This window comes from Mesoplodon densirostris, chromosome 1 (genome assembly GCF_025265405.1).
Source record: "Mesoplodon densirostris isolate mMesDen1 chromosome 1, mMesDen1 primary haplotype, whole genome shotgun sequence".
NCBI classification, from domain to species: domain Eukaryota; kingdom Metazoa; phylum Chordata; class Mammalia; order Artiodactyla; family Ziphiidae; genus Mesoplodon; species Mesoplodon densirostris.
The window spans coordinates 221,107,505-221,127,613 of NC_082661.1; the positions used below are offsets into that span (position 1 = coordinate 221,107,505).

Consider the following 20,109-nt stretch of genomic DNA (forward strand, 5'->3'; position numbering starts at 1 on the left):
GGAAGTTTTCAACTATAATCTCTTCAAATATTTTCTCAGTCCCTTTCTTTTTCTCTTCTTCTTCTGGGACCCCTATTATTCAAATGTTGGTGCATTTAATGTTGTCCTAGAGGTCTGTGAGACTGTCCTCAATTCTTTTCATTGTTTTATCTTTATTCTTCTCTGCAGTAGTTATTTCCACTATTTTATCTTCCAGGTCACTTATCCATTCTTCTGCCTCAGTTATTCTGCTATTGAGTCCTTCTTGAGAATTTTAAATCTCATTTATTGTGTTGTTCATCATTGTTTGTTTGCTCTTTAGTTCTTCTAGGTCCTTGTTAAACGTTTCTTCTATTTTCTCCATTCTATTTCCAATATTTTGGATCATCTTTACTATCATTACTCTGAATTCTTTTTTCAGGCAGACTGCCTATTTCCTCCTCATTTGTTTGGTTTGGTGGGTTTTTATCTTGCTCCTTCATCTGCTGTGTGTTTCTCTGTCTTCTCATTTTGCTTAAGTTACTGTGTTTGGCGTGTCCTTTTCGCAGGCTGCAGGTTCATAGTTCCTGTTGTTTTTGGTGTCTGCCCCCAGTGGCTAAGGTTGGTTCAGTGGGTTGTGTAGGCTTCCTGGTAGAGGGGATTAGTGCCTGTATTCTGGTGGATGAGGCTGGATCTTGTCTTTCTGGTTGGCAGGTCTGTGTCTGGTGGTGTGCTTTGGGGTGTCTGTGACGTTTTTATGATTTTAGGCAGCCTCTCTGCTAATGGGTGGGGTTGTGTTCCTGTCTTGCTAGTTGTTTGGCATAGGGTGTCCAGCACTGTAGCTTGCTGGTGTTGAGTGGAGCTGGGTCTTAATGTTGACATGGAGATCTCTGGGAGAGCTTTTGCCATTTGATATTATGTGGAGCTGGGAGGTCTGTGGTGGACCAATGTCCTGAACTCTGCTCTCCCCCCTCATAGGCACAGGCCTGACAACTGGCTGAAGCCCCAATACCCTGTTGGCCACATGGCTCAGAAGGGGGGAAAAAAGAGAGAAAGAAGGAAAAAAATAAAATAAAATACAGTTATTAAAATAAAAATTATTATTAAAAAGAAAAAAGAAAAAGAAGAAAGAAAGAGAGAAGAGAGCAACCAAACAAACAAATTCGCCAATGATAACAAGCACTAAAAACTATACTAAAAAAAAAATGAATAAAAAAAACAGACCGACAGAACTCTAGGACAAATGTCAAAAGCAAAGCTATACAGACAAAATCTCACACAGAAGCATACACATACACACTCACAAAAAGAGAAAAAAGGAGAAAAAAATATATATCCTTGCTCCCAAAATCCCCAGGCTCAATTTGGGATGATTCATTGTCTATTCAGGTATTCCACAGATGCAGGGCACATCAAGTTGATTGTGGAGATTTAATCCGCTGCTCCTGAGGCTGCTGGGAGAGATTTCCCTTTCTCTTCTTTGTTCGCACAGCTCCTGGGGTTCAGCTTTGGATTTGGACCTGCTTCTGTGTGTAGGTCACCTGAGGGCATCTCTTCCCGCTCAGACAGGACGGGGTTAAAGGAGCAGCTGCTTCCGGGGCTCTGGCTCACTCAGGCTGGGGAAGGGAGGGGTACGGAGTGCGGGGTGATCCTGCGGCAGCAGAGGCCGGCATGACGTTGCACCAGCCTGGGGCCCACCGTGCGTTCTCCCGGGGAAGTTGTCCCTGTATCACGGGACCCAGGCAGTGGCGGGCTGCACAGGCTCCCGGCAGGGGAGGTGTGGAGAGTGACTTGTGGTTGTTCACAGGCTTCTTGGTGCTGCAGCAGCAGCCTTAGCATCTCATGCCCGTCTCTGGGGTCCGCGCTGATAGCCGTGGCTCGCGTCCGTCTCTTGAGCTCCTTTAAGCAGCGCTCTGAATCCTCTCTCCTCGTGCAGCAGGAAACAAAGAGGCAAGAAAAAGTCTCTTGCCTGTTCGGCAGCTCCAGACTTTTTCCCGGACTCCCTCCCGGCCAGCCGTGGCGCACTAACCCCTTCAGGCTGTGTTCACGCTGCCAACCCCAGTCCTCTCCCTGCGCTCCGACCGAAGCCCGAGCCTCACCTCCAGCCCCCGCCCGCCCCAGCGGGTGAGCAGACAAGCCTCTCGGGCTGGTGAGTGCCAGTCGGCACAGACCCTCTGTGCGGGAATCTCTCCTCTTTGCCCTCCGCACCTTCCCCTGCTCCGCCACCCACAGTCTCCACCCGCGAAGGGCCTTCCTAGTGTGTGGAAACCTTTCCTCTTTCACGGCTGCCTCCCACTGGCACATGTCCCGTCCCTATTCTTTGTCTCTGTTTTTTCTTTTTTCTTTTGCCCTACCCAGGTACGTGGGGAGTTTCTTGCCTTTTGGGAGGTCTGAAGTCTCCTGCCAGCGTTCAGTAGGTGTTCTGTAGGAGTTGTTCCACGTGTAGATGTAGTTCTGGTGTATTTGTGGAGAGGAAGGTGATCTCCGCATCTTACCTTTTCGCCATCTTGAAGGTCTCCCTTCAGTGATAGGATTTTAAAGACTTCGGGAATGGCACTTAAATCCCGGCCTTACTTCACCAAAGAAATTCGTGGTAGAATGGGCCAGAGATGTTTATGGTCACACAGTTGGCTAAACTGTTATTCTACAAATTTCTTAAATTAAGAATAGAAAAATCTTCTTTTACATTTCAACTTTCTATGGAAGAAAAAGATTCTCCACCTTGGCCGTAATCTCTCAGGATGTAATTTTTTCCTGGCCTTTTTTGCCTTCACTGAATGAAGGGTACAGACAGAAGACACTTGCATTTCTTGGCAGCGTGTGAGCCACTGTTCAGTTTCAGTGTAGCTGGGGCTTTCGTTGTTCTCCTCAGTCCATTTACGTTTGTTCTGGGAGCTGTGACCCTGCAAAGATTCTTTTCCAGCACCCTTTTCCCTTCATCATGCGCAGCGCTCCCCTATCCTTTCCCTCTTCCTCGTTGGCTACATGCTCTGGTATAAGACATCTGGATGTGTGCCGATGATAAAGAGGACAACACCCAAATGAAATCTCAAGAACTAGTTCTAGACGGCAACCATTATGCTTGAAGATGTTCAGTTACAAATTATGTTAAAACATGCATGACCTTCTTGTCTTTGCGGTACTTTCTCTACCCCGTCAGCAGAGACAACTCTCCTAAGAAGTAGATTTACCATGTGACCTCCCTGCTTAACGTCATTCGGTGGTGCCCACTGTCTTCATCCACCTGGAACCTGCTTACCTCTCTGGCCTGACCTCATGCTCCTCCTACACTCATGCTAGGGACCCCACCTCTCTCCACAGCTGTTCTCCTCCTCCCCTCCCTACATCAGAAATGCTGCCAACACTGCTACTCTCCCCTCATCCTTAGAGACTTGCATCCAGGATCAGTCTCTTCCAGGAAGTCTTCTTGGACCCCTCTTAGCTTCCTCTAAAATGCCCCTCCTCTGTGCACCCTCAGCTCACCTTTATCCTGGAATCATCATACTGGGGGTTGACTACCTACACGCTGTCTGCCCTCTCCAGGAGCCTGACACTTCCCGGGATAGGAATCATAGCCTGTCTTCATAGCTTTATAGCCTAGCCAGGTTCACGACATATTACATTGGTACTACGCTACATCTACTCAAAAATAAAAATTCTGGAAATTGGTTGAGAAAGATGTTGTAGCTTTGTTAGAGTTAGAAGGGCAAGTATAAGACCTCAGAACTAGAGAAATTTAGGAAAGCAAGACAATAAATAGTCCCAAGTCAAAACAGACCAAAGAACACATTAAGGTCTGCCCTCTAACCAATTCTTTGTTTTCCAGTCGACGGGACTCTTCCTAACCTTCCTCTTTACGATCCTTACCCCACCACCCATCACTTTAACAGTGTTTTTATTTGTACTCTCAGTTAAACTTTACATTCTCATCTGTTACCTTCCCCTAAAGATCTCCACTCAAGGTCAATGGAACCATACCCTACTACGTGCATCATTTTTCAACAGTAAAATACAGATAAGACCTAATTTGTGGAGTTGGTGTAAGCATGAGACACAGCATACTGAGGTAGATACAGCCCTCTTGAGATCAAATTCTGCAAGCCTTATTGCTTACCTTCTATGCTTGCTCCAGGTATCAGATGGATTCACCTGCCCAAGTATTCAAATATGAATATACACAAAAGGTTCTGTATAATGGTGTTTTTAAAACAGTGATGAGTGGATAGTTGAAAATGTCTGCACTCACACTGTATAATGAGAGGTCCATGCATTTATTGTGTATTGATATAGACAGAAAACTGTAAAGGCTTTCTAGTGGATTTTGCAGTCACACTATTCCTCACTAAGGAATGATTGATAACTGGACCAGCCTGCTGGGGAACCAGTTCTAGTCTGATTAGAAGCTCTTGTCCCTTGCTGAGCGCAAGAGTTCATAGCCTTGATTGATTACTCCCATGCACATATGATACTGCCCCTCCACCCCAACCTGAGAGCTCTGAGGGCTTCTAGACATCTGCCTTCTCCTTTAGGGATGGGGTTCTTGCACAAGCTCTGGCAGTGGAGGAAGAGGATTAAGTGCTATTTACAGGAAAAAGAACTTGCTTAAAGTGAAAATGAAAATAGGTGTCTTATTGCCGAGAAATGTTTCTGCAGAACTGCATTTGGGGAAATTACAATTTATATATTTTATACACAACATAGGATCGGGCTTCTGAGATAGGATGAAATTTAACTGATTCATTTATTTAACAAACTTTTTAAAAAGTGCCTACAGTGCCTACAGTGCACCCAGGACTGTTTTAAGCACTGGAGAGTTGGGAATAAATTAGGTTCTGCCCTCACTGAGCTCACAATGTAGTAGGGGGACCACAGAAAATCATCAACAGAATATTATAAACCCAGATACTAATAGGTCATAAAAAGAAAAAGTTGGATAAGGGGAGGAGAGGGAAGCAAGGGAGGCCTCTAGGAGGAGGTGACATTAGAGCAGAGGCTTCACAGAAGGGAAGGAATGACTCAGGTCAGGATGTAGAAGAGCATTGCAGGCAGAGATCAGGCCAAAAGCCTCGAGGTGGGAACTAAATTGAGGCTGTTTAAAGACTAGTAAGAAGATCTAGCAACTGGCATGGAGTAAGCTAGAGGGAAAGTGGTAGGAGATGAGATTATTGGGGTGATGAGGGGTCAGATCATGTAGCCAATGGAGTTCTCAAAGCGCAGTGCCACCCAGCTGAGTGTTTGGAAATTGATGAGCATTTCAGTTGTCACAATGCTCTGGAGCACTGCCAGCATTAGTGGGTGTCTGGAGCTGTGAAGGGTCTGGGACTTTACCCTCTTGCCAGCTAACAAGTTCGCCTGCCACAGTTTCACAGGTGTTGAAAGACAAAAGGTTTATGCTTGTCTGTCTTTTCCTCTGAAGGGAGCACTATTTCTATCTTTTCAGGCTGTCTGCTATACAAATATGCTTTAAAACTTGGTGTGGGACAAAGGGCTGTTAGTGCCTTGCTCATAAGACATGGAGAAACACAAGAGACCCCTGGAGAATTTTCCAACAATGGGCAGGGGTCATGGAGGCTAAATATCCCACAACACATGATGAAGAATTACCCAAAATGCTAATTGTCCTTTCCTTACACAACACAAAGGCCTTGTAGGATAAGGTAGAGACTTAGTTTTTTTTCTAAGCGTTGATTAAAAAAATCATGGGAGTTTGAGTAACAAAAGTTGTTTAAGTTTTAAAATTTTTAAAAGGATAATTTTCACTACTAAGTTGAAAATGGAGTCGGGGCAAAGTTGGAGGCAAGGAGACCAGTTAGGAGGCTGTGACAACCGTCCCGGTGAGAGACCAGGGTAGTTGAAACCAGAGAGGGGAATAAGGATAGTAGTTAGAACAGGAGGAAGGCATAAGAACTGGTCAACTTCACAATGTGTTTCAAAGGTAGAAGAAACAAGACTTACTGATGGATTGAATGTAGCGTGTGAAGGAAGGAGCAACGGAGTAAATACTCCTGCTGTTTACTGAGATGGCTGAGATTGCGGAGGAGTGGGGGATGGGAAGGAGGTGTCGTTTTGGACCTGGGGACTGCAAACCACCAGTTAGTTATGTTAGTAGAGTTTAAGGGAGATAATATATGTCGAGTGCTTGACATAGACCAGAGCTTATCTCAAACGTTAGCTCATTAGCTTCCTTAGCTTCCTTTTTGTGGTATTTGACATTTTTAAGAACTCTCTTCCTCTAAAAATTCTGTTTCCTTTGCTTCTGCAACCTCTTTCTGTCTTTATTATGTTATCTTTTCAGCACATTTTACAGTTCCTCTTCTTAGACACCTCCCTTGCATGCTAGCTTTTCCAGTATTCTGTCTTTGAAGCTCTTCTTACAGTTTTGGTGTCTATCCTAGTCTTTCTCCTGAATAAATATATATATTTTGTTAACTGCACAAGGTCATGTTTGGTTTTGTCCATTTAAACATTATCACACAATCCTATTCTAAAAGACAAATGCTCATTAAAAACAAACAAAAATAAAAACTCACAACCTTAATAACCTAGAAGATTTGTCATTTAAAGAAGGTTTAAAAGGAAAAAAAGGGGGTGGCAGAAGAGGGATTTTCTTACAAGCTTTTCAGCAAGTGTCACATTTTCTCCTTAAATGGGAAGGATTTCAAAACAAAGGTGAAATGTCTTAAATAGAAGTATTCATAAAAAGGAAGTTTACAGAATTGTCAACAATATTAAGACAACATTGACTAACCAGTTTCATTATGGCATCTTCCCCCACTCTTCACTCTAGAGTTATAATATGCTTGTTTAATTAATTATATATTGTGAACATCTTCCACGTCATTACAGAGTCTTCTAAATTTATTTTGTTAATTCTCTATTATATTTTACACACTATTTTTTTATTTTCAATAATTGCAAAGTTATAGAAAAATTGAAAGAACAATACAAAGAAAGTAAATTCCCTGCATGATGCCATCACCCCAGTACTTCAGTGTGTATTCCCTACACACAAGGACATTTGCCTTATGACCACATGGAGCCATTCAAATGAGGAAATTAACATTGATACAGCACCATGGTCCCATCCACAGATCTCCTTTAGGCGTCACCAGTTTTCCCAGTAAGGCCCTTTAGAGCAAAAGGATCCAATCCAAGATCACAAGTTTCTTTTATTTCTCCTGCCTCTTGAGTATTCTTCACTCTGGAACACTTCCTCAGTTTTTCCTTGATATTGTGACTTTGACACTTCTGAATATTAAAGACTAATTATTTTGAGAACTGTTCCCCAACTTTAACTTACCAGCTGTAACCTTGTGATTAGATTTGGGTTTTGCATTTTTTGGTAGAAATACCACAAAAGTGATGCTCTGCACATCTCACTGCATCTTGTCAAGTGGAACACGATTTCAGTTTGTCTTATTCCAGTGTGTTTGATGACTTGATTAATCGGTGTCTGCCAGGTTTCTTCACTCTGAAGTCATCTTATTCCCTTTGTCATTAATAAATATTTTGGGGGGAGATTATTTGAGACTAAGTAGGTATCCTGCTCCTCATTAAACTTTTATCCACCAATTTTATCATCCATTGATGTTTCTTGGCTGCTTTAATTATTACTGTGATTGTTGCCAAGTGGTGATTCTATGGTTGTCTTATTCCTTTTACATTTATTGACTGTCATTCTACTGAAAAGAAAAGCTTTTTATTCTTTGAATTTATCCAATTATTTTTATATCATGGGTTCTAATCATGACTGTTATTATTTATTTTCATCCCTCAAATTTCCCCAGTTTTGGCCAGTAAGAGCTATTTCCACATGACTTTTTGTATCCATACAACCTCATAATTCTTTGAGAATTTTCTTAATTTCTGGTACAGCAAAGTGTTCCAGGCTTATCTTGTACTTTTCTTGTATCCAGCGCTACAATTAGCTATTTCTGGAGAGTAGTACTTTAGAAATCCAGATCTGGTTGCTACAATTGCATTATTAGCAGAATGTCACTCCCCCAGCCCACTCTGAGAACAGAGCTAGGGAAAATATGTATGTCTATACATATGTACACTTACCTATATTGCTGTCTGTATTTCTTTCTAGTTCTATCTATCTATCTATTTATCTATGTATCTATCATCTATCATCTATCCATGGGTTTGCACCCATACCTCCAATCCTACTCCAGTTCCACAAGGCTTTTTTTTTTTTTTTTTTGCAGTACGCGGGCCTCTCACTGTTGTGGCCTCTCCCGTTGCGGAGCACAGGCTCCAGACGCGCAGGCTCAGTGGCCATGGCTCACGGGCCCAGCGGCTCCGCGGCATGTGGGATCTTCCCGGACCGGGGCACGAACTCGTGTCCCCTGTATCGGCAGGCGGACTCTCAACCACTGTGCCACCAGGGAAGCCCCACAAGGCTTATTTTAATTTCTTCACTTTTCATAGTTGTAACTCTCTTTCCCCACAGTGAGGAACATGGATTCCATTACCTTCAATACATTCACTGATTTGTTGATCAGTCAAATGTAATCAATCTCCAATTGCAGCCAGGCAGGAACCCCACTGCCTGTCTACTTTCACTCCCTCCACTACTGCAGATGCCCACGTAGCCTGACTTGGCTCTGAAGCTGTGCCCTGGCCGGCACCTACACGCCTCTGGGGCAGAAGCCCTCCTCGCCCTGCCAGGCTTCAACACCTGGCACCGAGCTGCCACCCCCACCATTGTCCCCACAGATGCCCTCTGTTCCCTGATTTGACTCCACCCTGTGTTAAGGTGCACCAGTGCCCTGCACACACTCACAGTGATGCCTGCCTTGCTTCATCCCACCTGATAGTTTTGGACTAAATTTAAGGCAGGTAGGGAGGCAGGTAGAAAGGAGGGTAGGCAAGCTAATGCTTTATTTTTAAAATATTTAGGTTGTTTCCAATTTGGGGCTATTATAAACATCTTTCTTATTACAGATCATATATTTTTTAAAACATAAATCTGCTGTATAGTTGTTTCCTTTCTTACCTCCTGAGGCCATGAATAAAGTTGGTATTCTCAGCTTCTTTCTCCGCAAACTTCTATTTATCTATCAAAGCCTTAGAAAGATACTAGACTTATAATATATTGTTTGGATGGAGGTAAGATGGAGTGAATAGCATATCCCTTAGTAAGATTTTAGTAAATAATTCTATCAGAGTCTTCTATGAAACAGTTTACCCTTAATTATTTTGCCTCTGCAGACTCAACAATCCAAAATGTTAATTTTTTTTCTATTTCCATAATATAATACCCAAACTCAATTCAGTCAGTTCAATTTTTTTTAGTGTCAAAATAAATCAAGCTGATTATTTGATATCAAATTCACCAATATTATTTAGCATTATTTAAATGAACGCCTGGGAAGTTCATCCTTACTTAAATGCCATAGAACTGTAGAGGAAGTGGTCATATATTATTTCTAGTTTTCACTCTCTTTGTTGTTCCTCTTTTTATTTGGTAGGGAGAATTCACCTCAGGGAAACATACTCTAGAAACTCCCAGGAAAAAAACATTGACATCAACAAGTCATTTCCCAGTTTTTATTCATTTTTTTCTTACTAATATAAGATATATTATGACATTATATTAGAACATAACATCTTCCCAGGAATTTAATTTCTTTGGAAATTTATGAACTTAGAATATTTTTCATCTGAGGGTCCTGGTTTTATGTAAATTTCTATTCACACAGTTCCCCACCATTCCTTACATTTTGTAGGTGCCAGCTAAGTGTGTAATGTTGTTGTTACTCTGGAATTAATGATGAGTGAGTTAAAAGGAATGACTCATTCTCACTTCAAATCCCTTTTGGATGAATCCAGTGTAAATAAATCTGCACTCATGAAAATCTGTTCCATGGACTATAGCTCTCAAGAGGCGGTGTGCAAAAAAATTAAAAGGGGGTTTAAAGGAGAATTACATGATAAAATAAATGTTGAAAATGCTATTTCTAATGTTCCTTCTTTACAATTCATGAAGCATATTAGCATAAAACAGACTCCGGGAGGTACAGAAATCCTTCTTTGAAGGATTAAAATCCTTCTTAATCCAGAGTTTCCCAGGTACTGACCCCATGTCAGTGTGTGTGGACATATTTATGTGCATAACACCCCACCAACAATGCAAGCAGATAGGATGCACACACACAGTTTGCCCAATGCCGACTTTTATGAGTGGTATGATGTGGCTGATTGTTTGCAAACTGCGAACTCGTGTTAGAGGAGAATCTGTCCATTGTTGCCTGTTGCTACAGAATCACGCCAGATGATCTGGTCTGAAGACAGCCTCTCACAACACAGGGAGGATTTTCAAGTGCCTAGATGAAAACTGAGAGGTAATTACTTAAAGATCAAAGGCAAACTTGTGTTTCATTTTAAAATAGGGCAGAAATAGAAAGACAAAAATAAAGCTGTGATAGTTCTGGGCTTCACTTGTTTCGTTCTTTTTTCAGCTGGGCACCAAAGAAGGTTACCTCACCAAACAGGGGGGGCTCGTCAAGGTAAGGAAGCACGTTGCTGCCAGCCACAAAGAAAGAGAGCACGTCATGGGGGTTCAACCCTCATTTTGACTTTTTAAAAAGCAGAACCTACTTATTTTGACCCAGTTATAATATTTACCTGTTTCCAGAGTTTATCTTTATGGCGAATATTAGTCAAAATTCTGGAAAATGACTTGACTATTCTTTGGCAAAGCCAAATGTATGAGAATAGCCTACATTTACTACCCAAGAAAACATATAATCCTTTTGATGCAATGATTGAGGGTGAACGTAGCAAGTTAACTCTAGCACATATCTTGGCTTTTTAAGATTTTTTGACAAAAAAGAAGTCAAAATTGGATGAAATGTTTACCTAACAGTAGGCCCCAAAAAACCCGTCACCGACATGAATGTAACTATATTATAAAATCCCAAAGAAAACAAAATGTAGGACTTTACTAGTTGGGGGGGGTATCCTCTATTTATGTGATTGTACCTTTAAAGTTACTCTATTTCATTTTCACGTGCCAAGAAGACCTTCCTGGAATGTGTCTGTTCTTTCCCATTTTAAGAGTCAGGACACTTAACCTCTCAAGGATACTGGCCTGCTTGAATTTAACCTAAGTATTTAGTTATTTGTGTCCCTACTGGACTGGATGCTCCCTAAGGAGAGGAAGTATTCATGTTCATAGCATTATGTTTAAATCCAGTTACTTCTTTTAACTGGGAACATTGCCACCCAACATCATTAGTGTTCTGTTAGTACATAAGAAAGAGGCAGTGGGTAACAACTGTTTTTCCACCAATGTCATGGAATTCTTAGGCAAGGTTTAGAATAGCATGAGATTGAGCTTCCTAAACCTCAATCTGCTTATTTGTAAAACAACAATAATAATAATAATAATATTGGGTTGGCCAAAAAGTTCGTTCGGGTTTTTTCCATAGTAGAAAACTCCGAACGAACTTTTTGGCCAACCCAATATTTGGCAATGTATGGGGATTGGCTACAATGTATATAAACCTCCAAGGATAGTATGTAGCCCTCAGTAGGTGCTGAACAATGATATCTATTTTTATTATGGAGTTTTATTGAGATTATTAAGTCTTATTAAGATGGAAATTTCAGCAGTTTGTTATAAATCACCTTGAATGTTTATGATAGGTTATTTCTTTTTACTTGTTTAAAAATGTTGATATCTTTGCCTTCGTTGTGAGCTTAATGCATGGAATCATTTGAATTTTTGAAACTTTAAAATTTTAAGTTTTATTTTGAAAGTTTTTCCCTCAGAAACAACACCGCAAGAATATTTTATTGTATCTAATCTTTTAGGTATTTTTACAACAAAAGGAAATTATCTAGTTCAAATATTGTGGTCCTGTATTCAAAACCTACATGTTTTAATTTTTTTTTTTTCCAGACCTGGAAAACGAGGTGGTTCACTTTGCACAGGAATGAACTAAAATACTTCAAAGACCAGATGGTGAGAAACATGGTTATATATTTTCCCTTTAAAAATGAGCCCTGTATCACTATGGAGGTTCGTTAAAAAACTACAAATAGAACTACCATACGACCCAGCAATCCCACTGCTGGGCATATACCCTGAGAAAACCATAATTCAAAAAGAGTCATGTACCACAATGTTCATTGCAGCTCTATATACATTAGCCAGGACATGGAAGCAACCTAAGTGTCCATCGACAAATGAATGGATAAAGAAGATGTGGCACATATATACAATGGAATATTACTCAGCCATAAAAAGAAATGAAATTGAGTTATTTGTAGTGAGGTGGATAGACCTAGAGTCTGTCAAACAGAGTGAAGTAAGTCAGAAAGAGAAAAACAAATACCGTATGCTAACACATATATATGGAATCTAAAGAAAAAAAAAAGTGGTTCTGAAGAACCTAGGGGCAGGACAGGAATAAAGAGGCAGGTGTAGAGAATGGACACGGGGAGGGGGAAGGGTAAGCTGGGATGAAGTGAGAGAGTGGCATGGACATGTATACACTACCAAATGTAAAATAGGTAGCTAGTGGGAAGCAGCCGCATAGCACAGGGAGATCAGCTCAGTGCTTTGTGACCACCTAGAAGGGTGGGATAAGGAGGGTGGGAGGGAGATGCAAGAGGGAGGAGAAATGGGGATAAATGTATATGTAGAGCTGATTCACTTTGTTATACACCAGAAAATAACACAACACTGTAAAGCAATTATACTCCAATAATGATGTTAAAAAAAAAAAAAAGCCCTGTAGATGAAATGTCTGCCTTCAAAATCCCTGAAATTTTCTTATGAGCACCTGAAACATCCTATAAACGACTGGAGATGTGAATTCTTGATTCCTGATATGAGCAGTGTTCTTTTTCAAAGACGAGATGTGTATCCCAGACACGGCTCTCTCAGGCTGGCTAACCTCTAGCTCACAGGGGACATCATTTCCTCCGTCTAAGGCAATGGAATTGTTCTCTTGCCACAGTATTAACTGTCTCTTGCAGCAGTGTCCCCCTTTATTAAAAATATGTCCATTTCTCATGCCGATTTCATTAAACAAATTTAAAATTATTTCATCTCTTCTCATCTCTCCTACACAAAATTTCTGAGTAAGTGGATGTTTAAAAACATGGGAGACAAATATGACTCCCTTCCACGTGTTAAAAATTCATCTCCACCAAATTTAAATTGAGAAAGAAAATCTCTTCCTAATGTCCAGTTTCATGAAAAGCCAATCCCCAGATGAGCATGTGACTTCCCTTAGGAAGGTTTTCTATAATCAATCCCCGTAGTGCAAGGAAAGTTGACAGTTGCTCATAGTGGAGACTTGTTAGGGGAACAAGTGATGTACAGATTTGTATGTGTGCTCTTATGATGACACGGTTTGCCCTTTTATTTTTTTAAGTCACCAGAACCAATTCGGAGCCTAGATTTAAGAGAATGTTCGGCTGTACAATTTGATTATTCACAGGAAAGGGTGAACTGTTTTTGGTAAGTTGTTTTATAAAGTAAATGTTTTTAAAAGCCTTCTTGCCAGACAGTTTAGCAGAAGAATAAAAAATCGTATGTCTTAATGTGTACAAATGTTCTGATCTGAGGCAGGTGGGCTTAACCGTCACACAGGGCATGTATGTCAGAAGGGCTTTCGGCCGAGTGTGACATAATACCTCATTTAAAGTGACTTAAACAAGTAGGAAAATCTCCTGGGTATAATTGCTTAGGTTGTACACTGCACAAGTAGGATGCCATTCACATCTTAGACAGCTTTTATTCCTTTGAGGTGTTTTATTCAATTTCAATTACGACTTTGTTGACTCCAGCAATGAGTGCTTTGTATAATGATGACAATTCTGGCAGATGTACAGAAGTGTTTTGTTCTGTCACCATCAGTATATCATGACACTTTTCCAACTGGGAGAAGAAAAGTATCTTGAGAAAAGAGTGTCTTATTTCCCACCAACTTTTATTTTAAACTTTTCAAACATACAAAAACGGAAAGACTTATATGCCCATAGACCCTTCACCTAGATGCATCAATCATTAATATTTTGCCATTTTTGCTTTTTCTATTCACTTTTTTTCCCCTGAACTAGTTGAAAGTAAGTTGCAGACATCATGGCACTTTATCCCTGAATACTTAAATTTGCATCTCCTAAGAAAAAAAAAATCACCTATAGAACTACAACACCATGGTCACACCTAAGAAAATTAACATTAACTCTTATTAATTAATGATTGTATAGTATCAACCAATCATGGAAATCTTTTTAAAATTCACATAAAGGTACCATATGAATTAACAGGGGTTTATATTTCTCATATAACAAGTAACTGGGAGATAGGCAGCTACCTTGACAAGGTCAGGTGCAATGTCTCGACAATTCTCTTGGTCTTTTCCTCATGCTTACTACTTCAGGGTCCAAAAGAGCTACTCTAACTGGAGGCCTCACATTTTCATGAAAGCCATAAAGAAAGATGCTGGGATGGTATTAGCCAGGTCTGCCCTTTGTATCAGGAAAGCAGACATTTTCTCAGAAACTCTTCTATCAGATTGTTCCTCATCTCATTGGCCAAGACTGAGTCCCATGGCCATCACCAGCAGCAGAGGAAGCTAGAAAACAGTATAGTATGATCATAAGTGGCTCTGACTAATTATAATTTATCACCTGGGGTTCTGTTAGCAAGAAGAAAGGAAAAATTATCTGTATTAACAGGCAATTAATCATGTCCCTCCCAGGGAGGACCAAACAATGACAATTCCAGCAATTGGTTCTGTACACAATATCACACCTCCCCCCCACCTCCTCCTCTCTCTACTCACTGCCCAACCGGACCTCACGTCAGGGTTTACCTTTTATACACAGGGACTTACCTCTTGTCTATTCAACATTAATTACTGGTATAACCAGATGTGCTGCTTTGGTTTTAGGATATAGAAACCCTTCTGATTTCACTTTAAGGCTTTTTTTAAAATTAATTTTTAATTTTTGGCTGCATTGGGTCTTTGTTGCTGTGCGTGGGCTTTTCTCTAGGTGCGTGGAGCGGAGGCTGCTCTTGGTTGCGGTGTGCGGGCTTCTCACTGAGGTGGCTTCTCTTGCGGAGCACGGGCTCTAGGTGCTCGGGCTCTAGTAGCTGTGGCACGCAGCCTCAGTAGTTGTGGTTCGCGGGCTCAGTAGTTATAGCTCACGGGCTCTAGAGTGCAGGCTCAGTAGTTGTGATGCATGGGCTTAGTTGCTCTGCGGCATATGGGATATTCCCCTACCAAGGATCAAACCGGTGTCCCCTGCATTGGCAGGTGGATTCTTAACCACTGCGCCACCAGGGAAGTCCAAGGCTTTTTTTTTTTTTTTTTTTTCCTTTTTCACAAAAAGGACAAAAAGATTTTTAGTGTTTGGCATCTCAACTCTAAGGACAGGACGTGTGGGCGAGATATAAGTCTGACGATTTTGACTCTATAGCCAGAGACAGTCAAAGGAGGAGTTAACTCTATTCCTAGAACAGTCTTTCATGCCAGTAGGCAAGTTTGTCTTCCCTTCAGCAAAGATTAACTCATGGCCAGAAGTGGGCAAAATAAATAGTTGAAGAGATTTATTGTCTCCTTTTCCTGCCCTGAAAAGTTAAAACTGCCTTCATCCACAGAGGGCCGGGTCATCCTCGCTGAAGTCAGCTAACACAAATGAGCTCCTTCAACAAACTCTCTTATCTGTCTTGCTTGTTCTTTGAATCATAGCACAAGTTCTGAGTCATTTAACAGATCAGCTGAATAAACACATGTGTATTCAGTCTAAGACATGAACAATAAAATGATCTGGGGGTGACCTGGATCTGGTTTTTTTCTTTGGACTCTCATTAGAAAATACAAATCTGGCCTGTAAGACTAATATGAATCTGCAGCCTCAACATTTCTGCGTTTGCTGGCAGGACTAGCTCCATATATACCAACTCCTCAAGTTCTCACCCAGGTTCTTTGTCAATTCTTTTTCCCCTTGGAATACTCTAATTAGTGCTCAACTAATAGATGTTCAACCAACTATCTGGAGTGTCTTACATTCTTTCTTTTGTCTTATCAGCTTAGTATTTCCGTTCAGGACATTTTATCTCTGTGCAAAGACAGGAGTAGAAGCTGACGAGTGGATCAAGATATTACGCTGGAAGTTGGTGAGTTATTCATGTCTCTGGATACCTAGTACTCAGAAATCACGTTGATGATTTCAAACATATTTCTATTGAAAGCGTCAGACAACCCCCGAGAACGGACGGGAGGTCTACTTGCAGGCTTACGGAAGAGTCTGTTCATTCTTCTGGGATGTGGAAGGGATGGAGAAAGGAGTAAAATAAAAAGAACGAAGATGCACTGGGGTCTCAGCCCCAGAGCCTAGCCTCACACCCTGGTGTCTATCAGGCTTCCTTTAAGTGTGTGGGCTGGTCCAAGTTTGCCTGGAGGAGGACATGTGGGGCCAGAGGCCAGACAGAGGAAAGCGGACATATTTCTATAGTAGAAAATCCTTTTATTTTGTCAGAGAAGGAGGCTTGCCAGAGAGACTTAGCTTAATGTCCAGTGTAAGCGTTACTTTGCGCCAGTCAAGGACAAAAGGTGTGTTAATTTATCTGCTTTCTATGTACCTCCCAGGAGGAAGACAAAGGGCTTATAAGAATTTACTATACTAGTCTCGGGACTTCCCTGGCGGTCCAGTGGTTAGGACTCCGTGCTTCCACTGCAGGGGGCACGGGTTCAATCCCTGGTTGGGGAACTAAGATCCCGCACGCTGCATGGTGCGGCCAAAAAAAAAAAAAAAAAATGTACTAGTCTCATGCATTTTTTTGTGTGTTTGCAAGTTAGTGAGTTGTTAGCCAAGAACTTGTCCTTAAAGCTTTCTCAAATTTCCTATAAATACCATCTTGAAACCCTTCATGTTTTCAACTATAGACAATTATTCCGAATTTTTTAAATGAAATTAGCTGATATATACAATCTTATTGAATATTCCTTTCTAAATACTGGGATTTTTGCTTTTGGTTATCTTTTCAGTTTGAGATCCAAAGCAATATACCACTCACTCTGAGACAGTTCCAATGTGTTTGATATTCAATGGGGAAATACTCTGCCATATGAAGTTTTTGCTCAAATATGAATCATTTTTTATTTCTTCTATTTTGTAACTATGCAAGTGACACAATTATTATAGAAAATTTTAAGTAAAAATATATCAAATGCACATCCTTTCAGACTTCTCCCTCTGCAAATAAATATTAAAAACAAAATTTAATCATTCTGTAGTGCTCTTTACTTGCTCACTCCATTAACAATATATCATGAACATCTTTCCAAATCAATAAATTTAGACCTATATCTTCATTTTGATTCGTTGAATAGTATTGCACTTTTCGCATTACTAAAAGTATTAAGCCAGTTCCCAATCTGTGTATGTTTTAGCAACCACTTTATAGTCTCCTGAGAAAAATACAGAAAACCAGAATAAAACTTGGGGAGGAGGGGACATGATAATTAATTTGTAGTTGCATGGTTTTCTTACTAGTCAGCATTTCTTATTTAATATTTGTTAAAAGCCGAAGTTTGTTATCTTAAAGTTGCTCAATAATAAATACACGTGGGTGTGCTTTCTTGCAGTCTCAAATAAGAAAACAGCTTGATCAAGGGGAAGGCACAATCCGATCTCGGTCATTCATCTTTAAATAGACAGACCTTCCTCGATGAGGGATGCCCTGACCCAGGAGCAGGGTGGAATGTTCCTGATGTTGTGATCCACAGCAGGTTTCAGATGAAAGCTAAGGATTTTTCTGTAGAAACAAATCGAAAGCAGATGTGGATTTGGACCTTTCAGACGACACCACATTTGCTGACTCACAGAAAACTGCTGTCCTTCAAGATCCTGCCATGTCCCTGAGAACACCGAAGGCTCCTCGCTCTGATGGAGACGGATGAACCCCTGCGACCAGGTGTGCTCGATCTTAGAACACGCGACGGGAGATGGTTTTTGTTTTCCCTCATTGTCCCCAAGCTGGTTGACATTAGTTACCCAAAGTCCCACTCTGCACCAGGGTCAACACATCTCTGACTTCCAGGTTGTGCTATTATCCAGGAAGGAAACAGCTATATGTGTAGCCCGAGGTTTAGACTGCTTTTCAGAAAGTGTACTGAGACAGCAAATGTCCAGGATGGGGGCAGAGCAGCAGTGTTGTTTTTACTTTTTTCCCCCTTTATACAAAAAACAAAACAATTTCCAAAACTAAAATGGAAAATGTTTGTAGTATTTTCTCTTTGTAAAAGGCTCAGATATCTACAGGGCCCTTTCTCCCCCTCTAATGATAAACCTGTGAGAACTAAATCTCCTATGGGCTATTGGGTAAGAGAGAGGATAAGGATAATGGAAGGTACAATCGTAAAAAAGCATCTCTTTTAGTCACTTTTGGGGAAATGCTTTAAAGAGTGAGAAAACATAAATTAAGAAGAGTGATAAAGTAGTAACTTGTAGTTTAATAATAATTATCACAATTATTATTATAACAATAGAGCACTTGAAAGCACTAAGTTATCTTCATCCAACACTTCTCAAACAGACTGAAAGAAACGTTTCAAGCAGAGTGTGTTATAACAATCCCTTCCCCAGAGTGAGAGGGAGGTATTGGCCCAAGAGAAGAAAGACGTACCTTACACTGCACGGAGCACCCTACGCCTTATTCAAGAGCAACTTCTTTTGTCTATTGAGGGAGTAACACTAAATCCACATGCAAAGGGTAATGCTGTTTGTTACACAGCGTTTTCAAGCCAGAACAAGGGGATTGAAATAGGGGGATGAGATACTGGCATCCAGAGCACCTAAATAGATTTTAACCTCTTCTATTATCTTTATTAATACTGCTTTTTTAGACTGAAGTTTGAAGGGAGACAAAAGTGGAGGAAGAACCCAAACAAAAAGGTTGTGGAGCAAAGCTATGATATGACGCTGCCCTTGCAGTCCAAAGGGCTACCTTGTTGAATACGCTTCTTCTGTTATTTAAACATCTAGGACTCAGAAATTACATTAAATTTTTGTATGTTTCAACAAGGTTTTAATGTATTTTGTAATGTTTGTATCATACGCAATAAAGCAAATGTCAAGTTAAAATGTATTGTGTCAAGTTTGCAAAGTAAGGAGCTAGACATAAATCTTCACTGAGACGTACAGTTTTGTTTTGTTTTCTTAGATCCAAGGGTGTTGTGTAGGTGACGTTTTTATTTTTTGTAAAATATGTCATGTTTATTTATATTCTTTGGTTATGTTTATTAAAAACAGCATGATTTTGCTGTTCCTGTAATATTTTGCTATAAAGTGTTTTTAATAACTGTAATTTAAAAGAAATATAACCAAATTAATATCATAAATAGCAATGAAGAGTCCACTCTGGTTAGACTATGAGCTGCAAAGGATTGAAAGATTCAGAGCTGAAGAAATAGTCCCGGTCCTCAAGGAGTTTTCAGTTGAATATGGAAAAGGTAAGAAATACAGCCATGATGACATATAGAAGTAAATACGATAAATAGTGCAAGTGAGGCACACAAAGCTATATGATGGAGTGGGCTTCAGCTGGGATAAAGCCATTTTATGGAGGGCCTTGACATCAAAAGGGCGATCTAACATACACCGTGCAATTAGTACTACCCCAGATGCTTTACCTGCTCTCGGCAGCCCTGAAAAGTGATCGTGACTTCACCCCGAGACATCTCAGGGAAGGGCCCTAGGACGAGGGAGGATGATTTGTGCCAAATCGGAGTGGGGTTGTTTGGGAGAATAGCTGTGTCAAGCTCTGTCACTAACAGTATGTGCTCATCATAAAGTACCTCAAGACACAGCCGAAGGATTAGCAGTTATTCTCAGAATCCCCCCAACGCCGGGAAAATCTTGCCCCACGGAAGCACTGCTGCCCCTGGACCAGGGGAGTGCCCCGCTCAACGGCAAGATGGCTGTTACTGCCCCGGAGGGAAACCCGTCCCTATTCCTGGGCCACTGGACAGGAGGACACTCAGCAGGCCACAGCCCTCTCTTCCAGCCACAGGGCACTCGGGAGACTGGGTTCTTTGGTCCTTCCCTCTCACTCACACTTGGGATGCAGGTCAGGGAGTTACACTGAGTCCCTGTTTCAGGCAGAGAGCAAGAGAATTA

The 20,109-nt window shown here is 40.9% G+C and overlaps 1 protein-coding gene across 2 annotated transcripts in view; it reads left to right on the forward strand.

Annotated features, from left to right (window-relative positions):
* DAPP1 (dual adaptor of phosphotyrosine and 3-phosphoinositides 1) overlaps window positions 1–17,733 on the forward strand; it is a 60,998-nt gene extending 43,265 nt beyond the window's left edge. For both annotated transcript variants that reach the window (XM_060115430.1, XM_060115421.1), the window contains 5 exons: window positions 10,425–10,472; window positions 11,870–11,932; window positions 13,353–13,438; window positions 16,018–16,105; window positions 17,577–17,733. In XM_060115430.1, coding sequence (XP_059971413.1) covers window positions 10,425–10,472; window positions 11,870–11,932; window positions 13,353–13,438; window positions 16,018–16,105; window positions 17,577–17,645 — 354 coding nt within the window. In that variant the 3' untranslated portion in view covers window positions 17,646–17,733. The remainder of the gene's footprint in view (window positions 1–10,424; window positions 10,473–11,869; window positions 11,933–13,352; window positions 13,439–16,017; window positions 16,106–17,576) is intronic.
* Window positions 17,734–20,109: the final 2,376 nt, after the last annotated feature.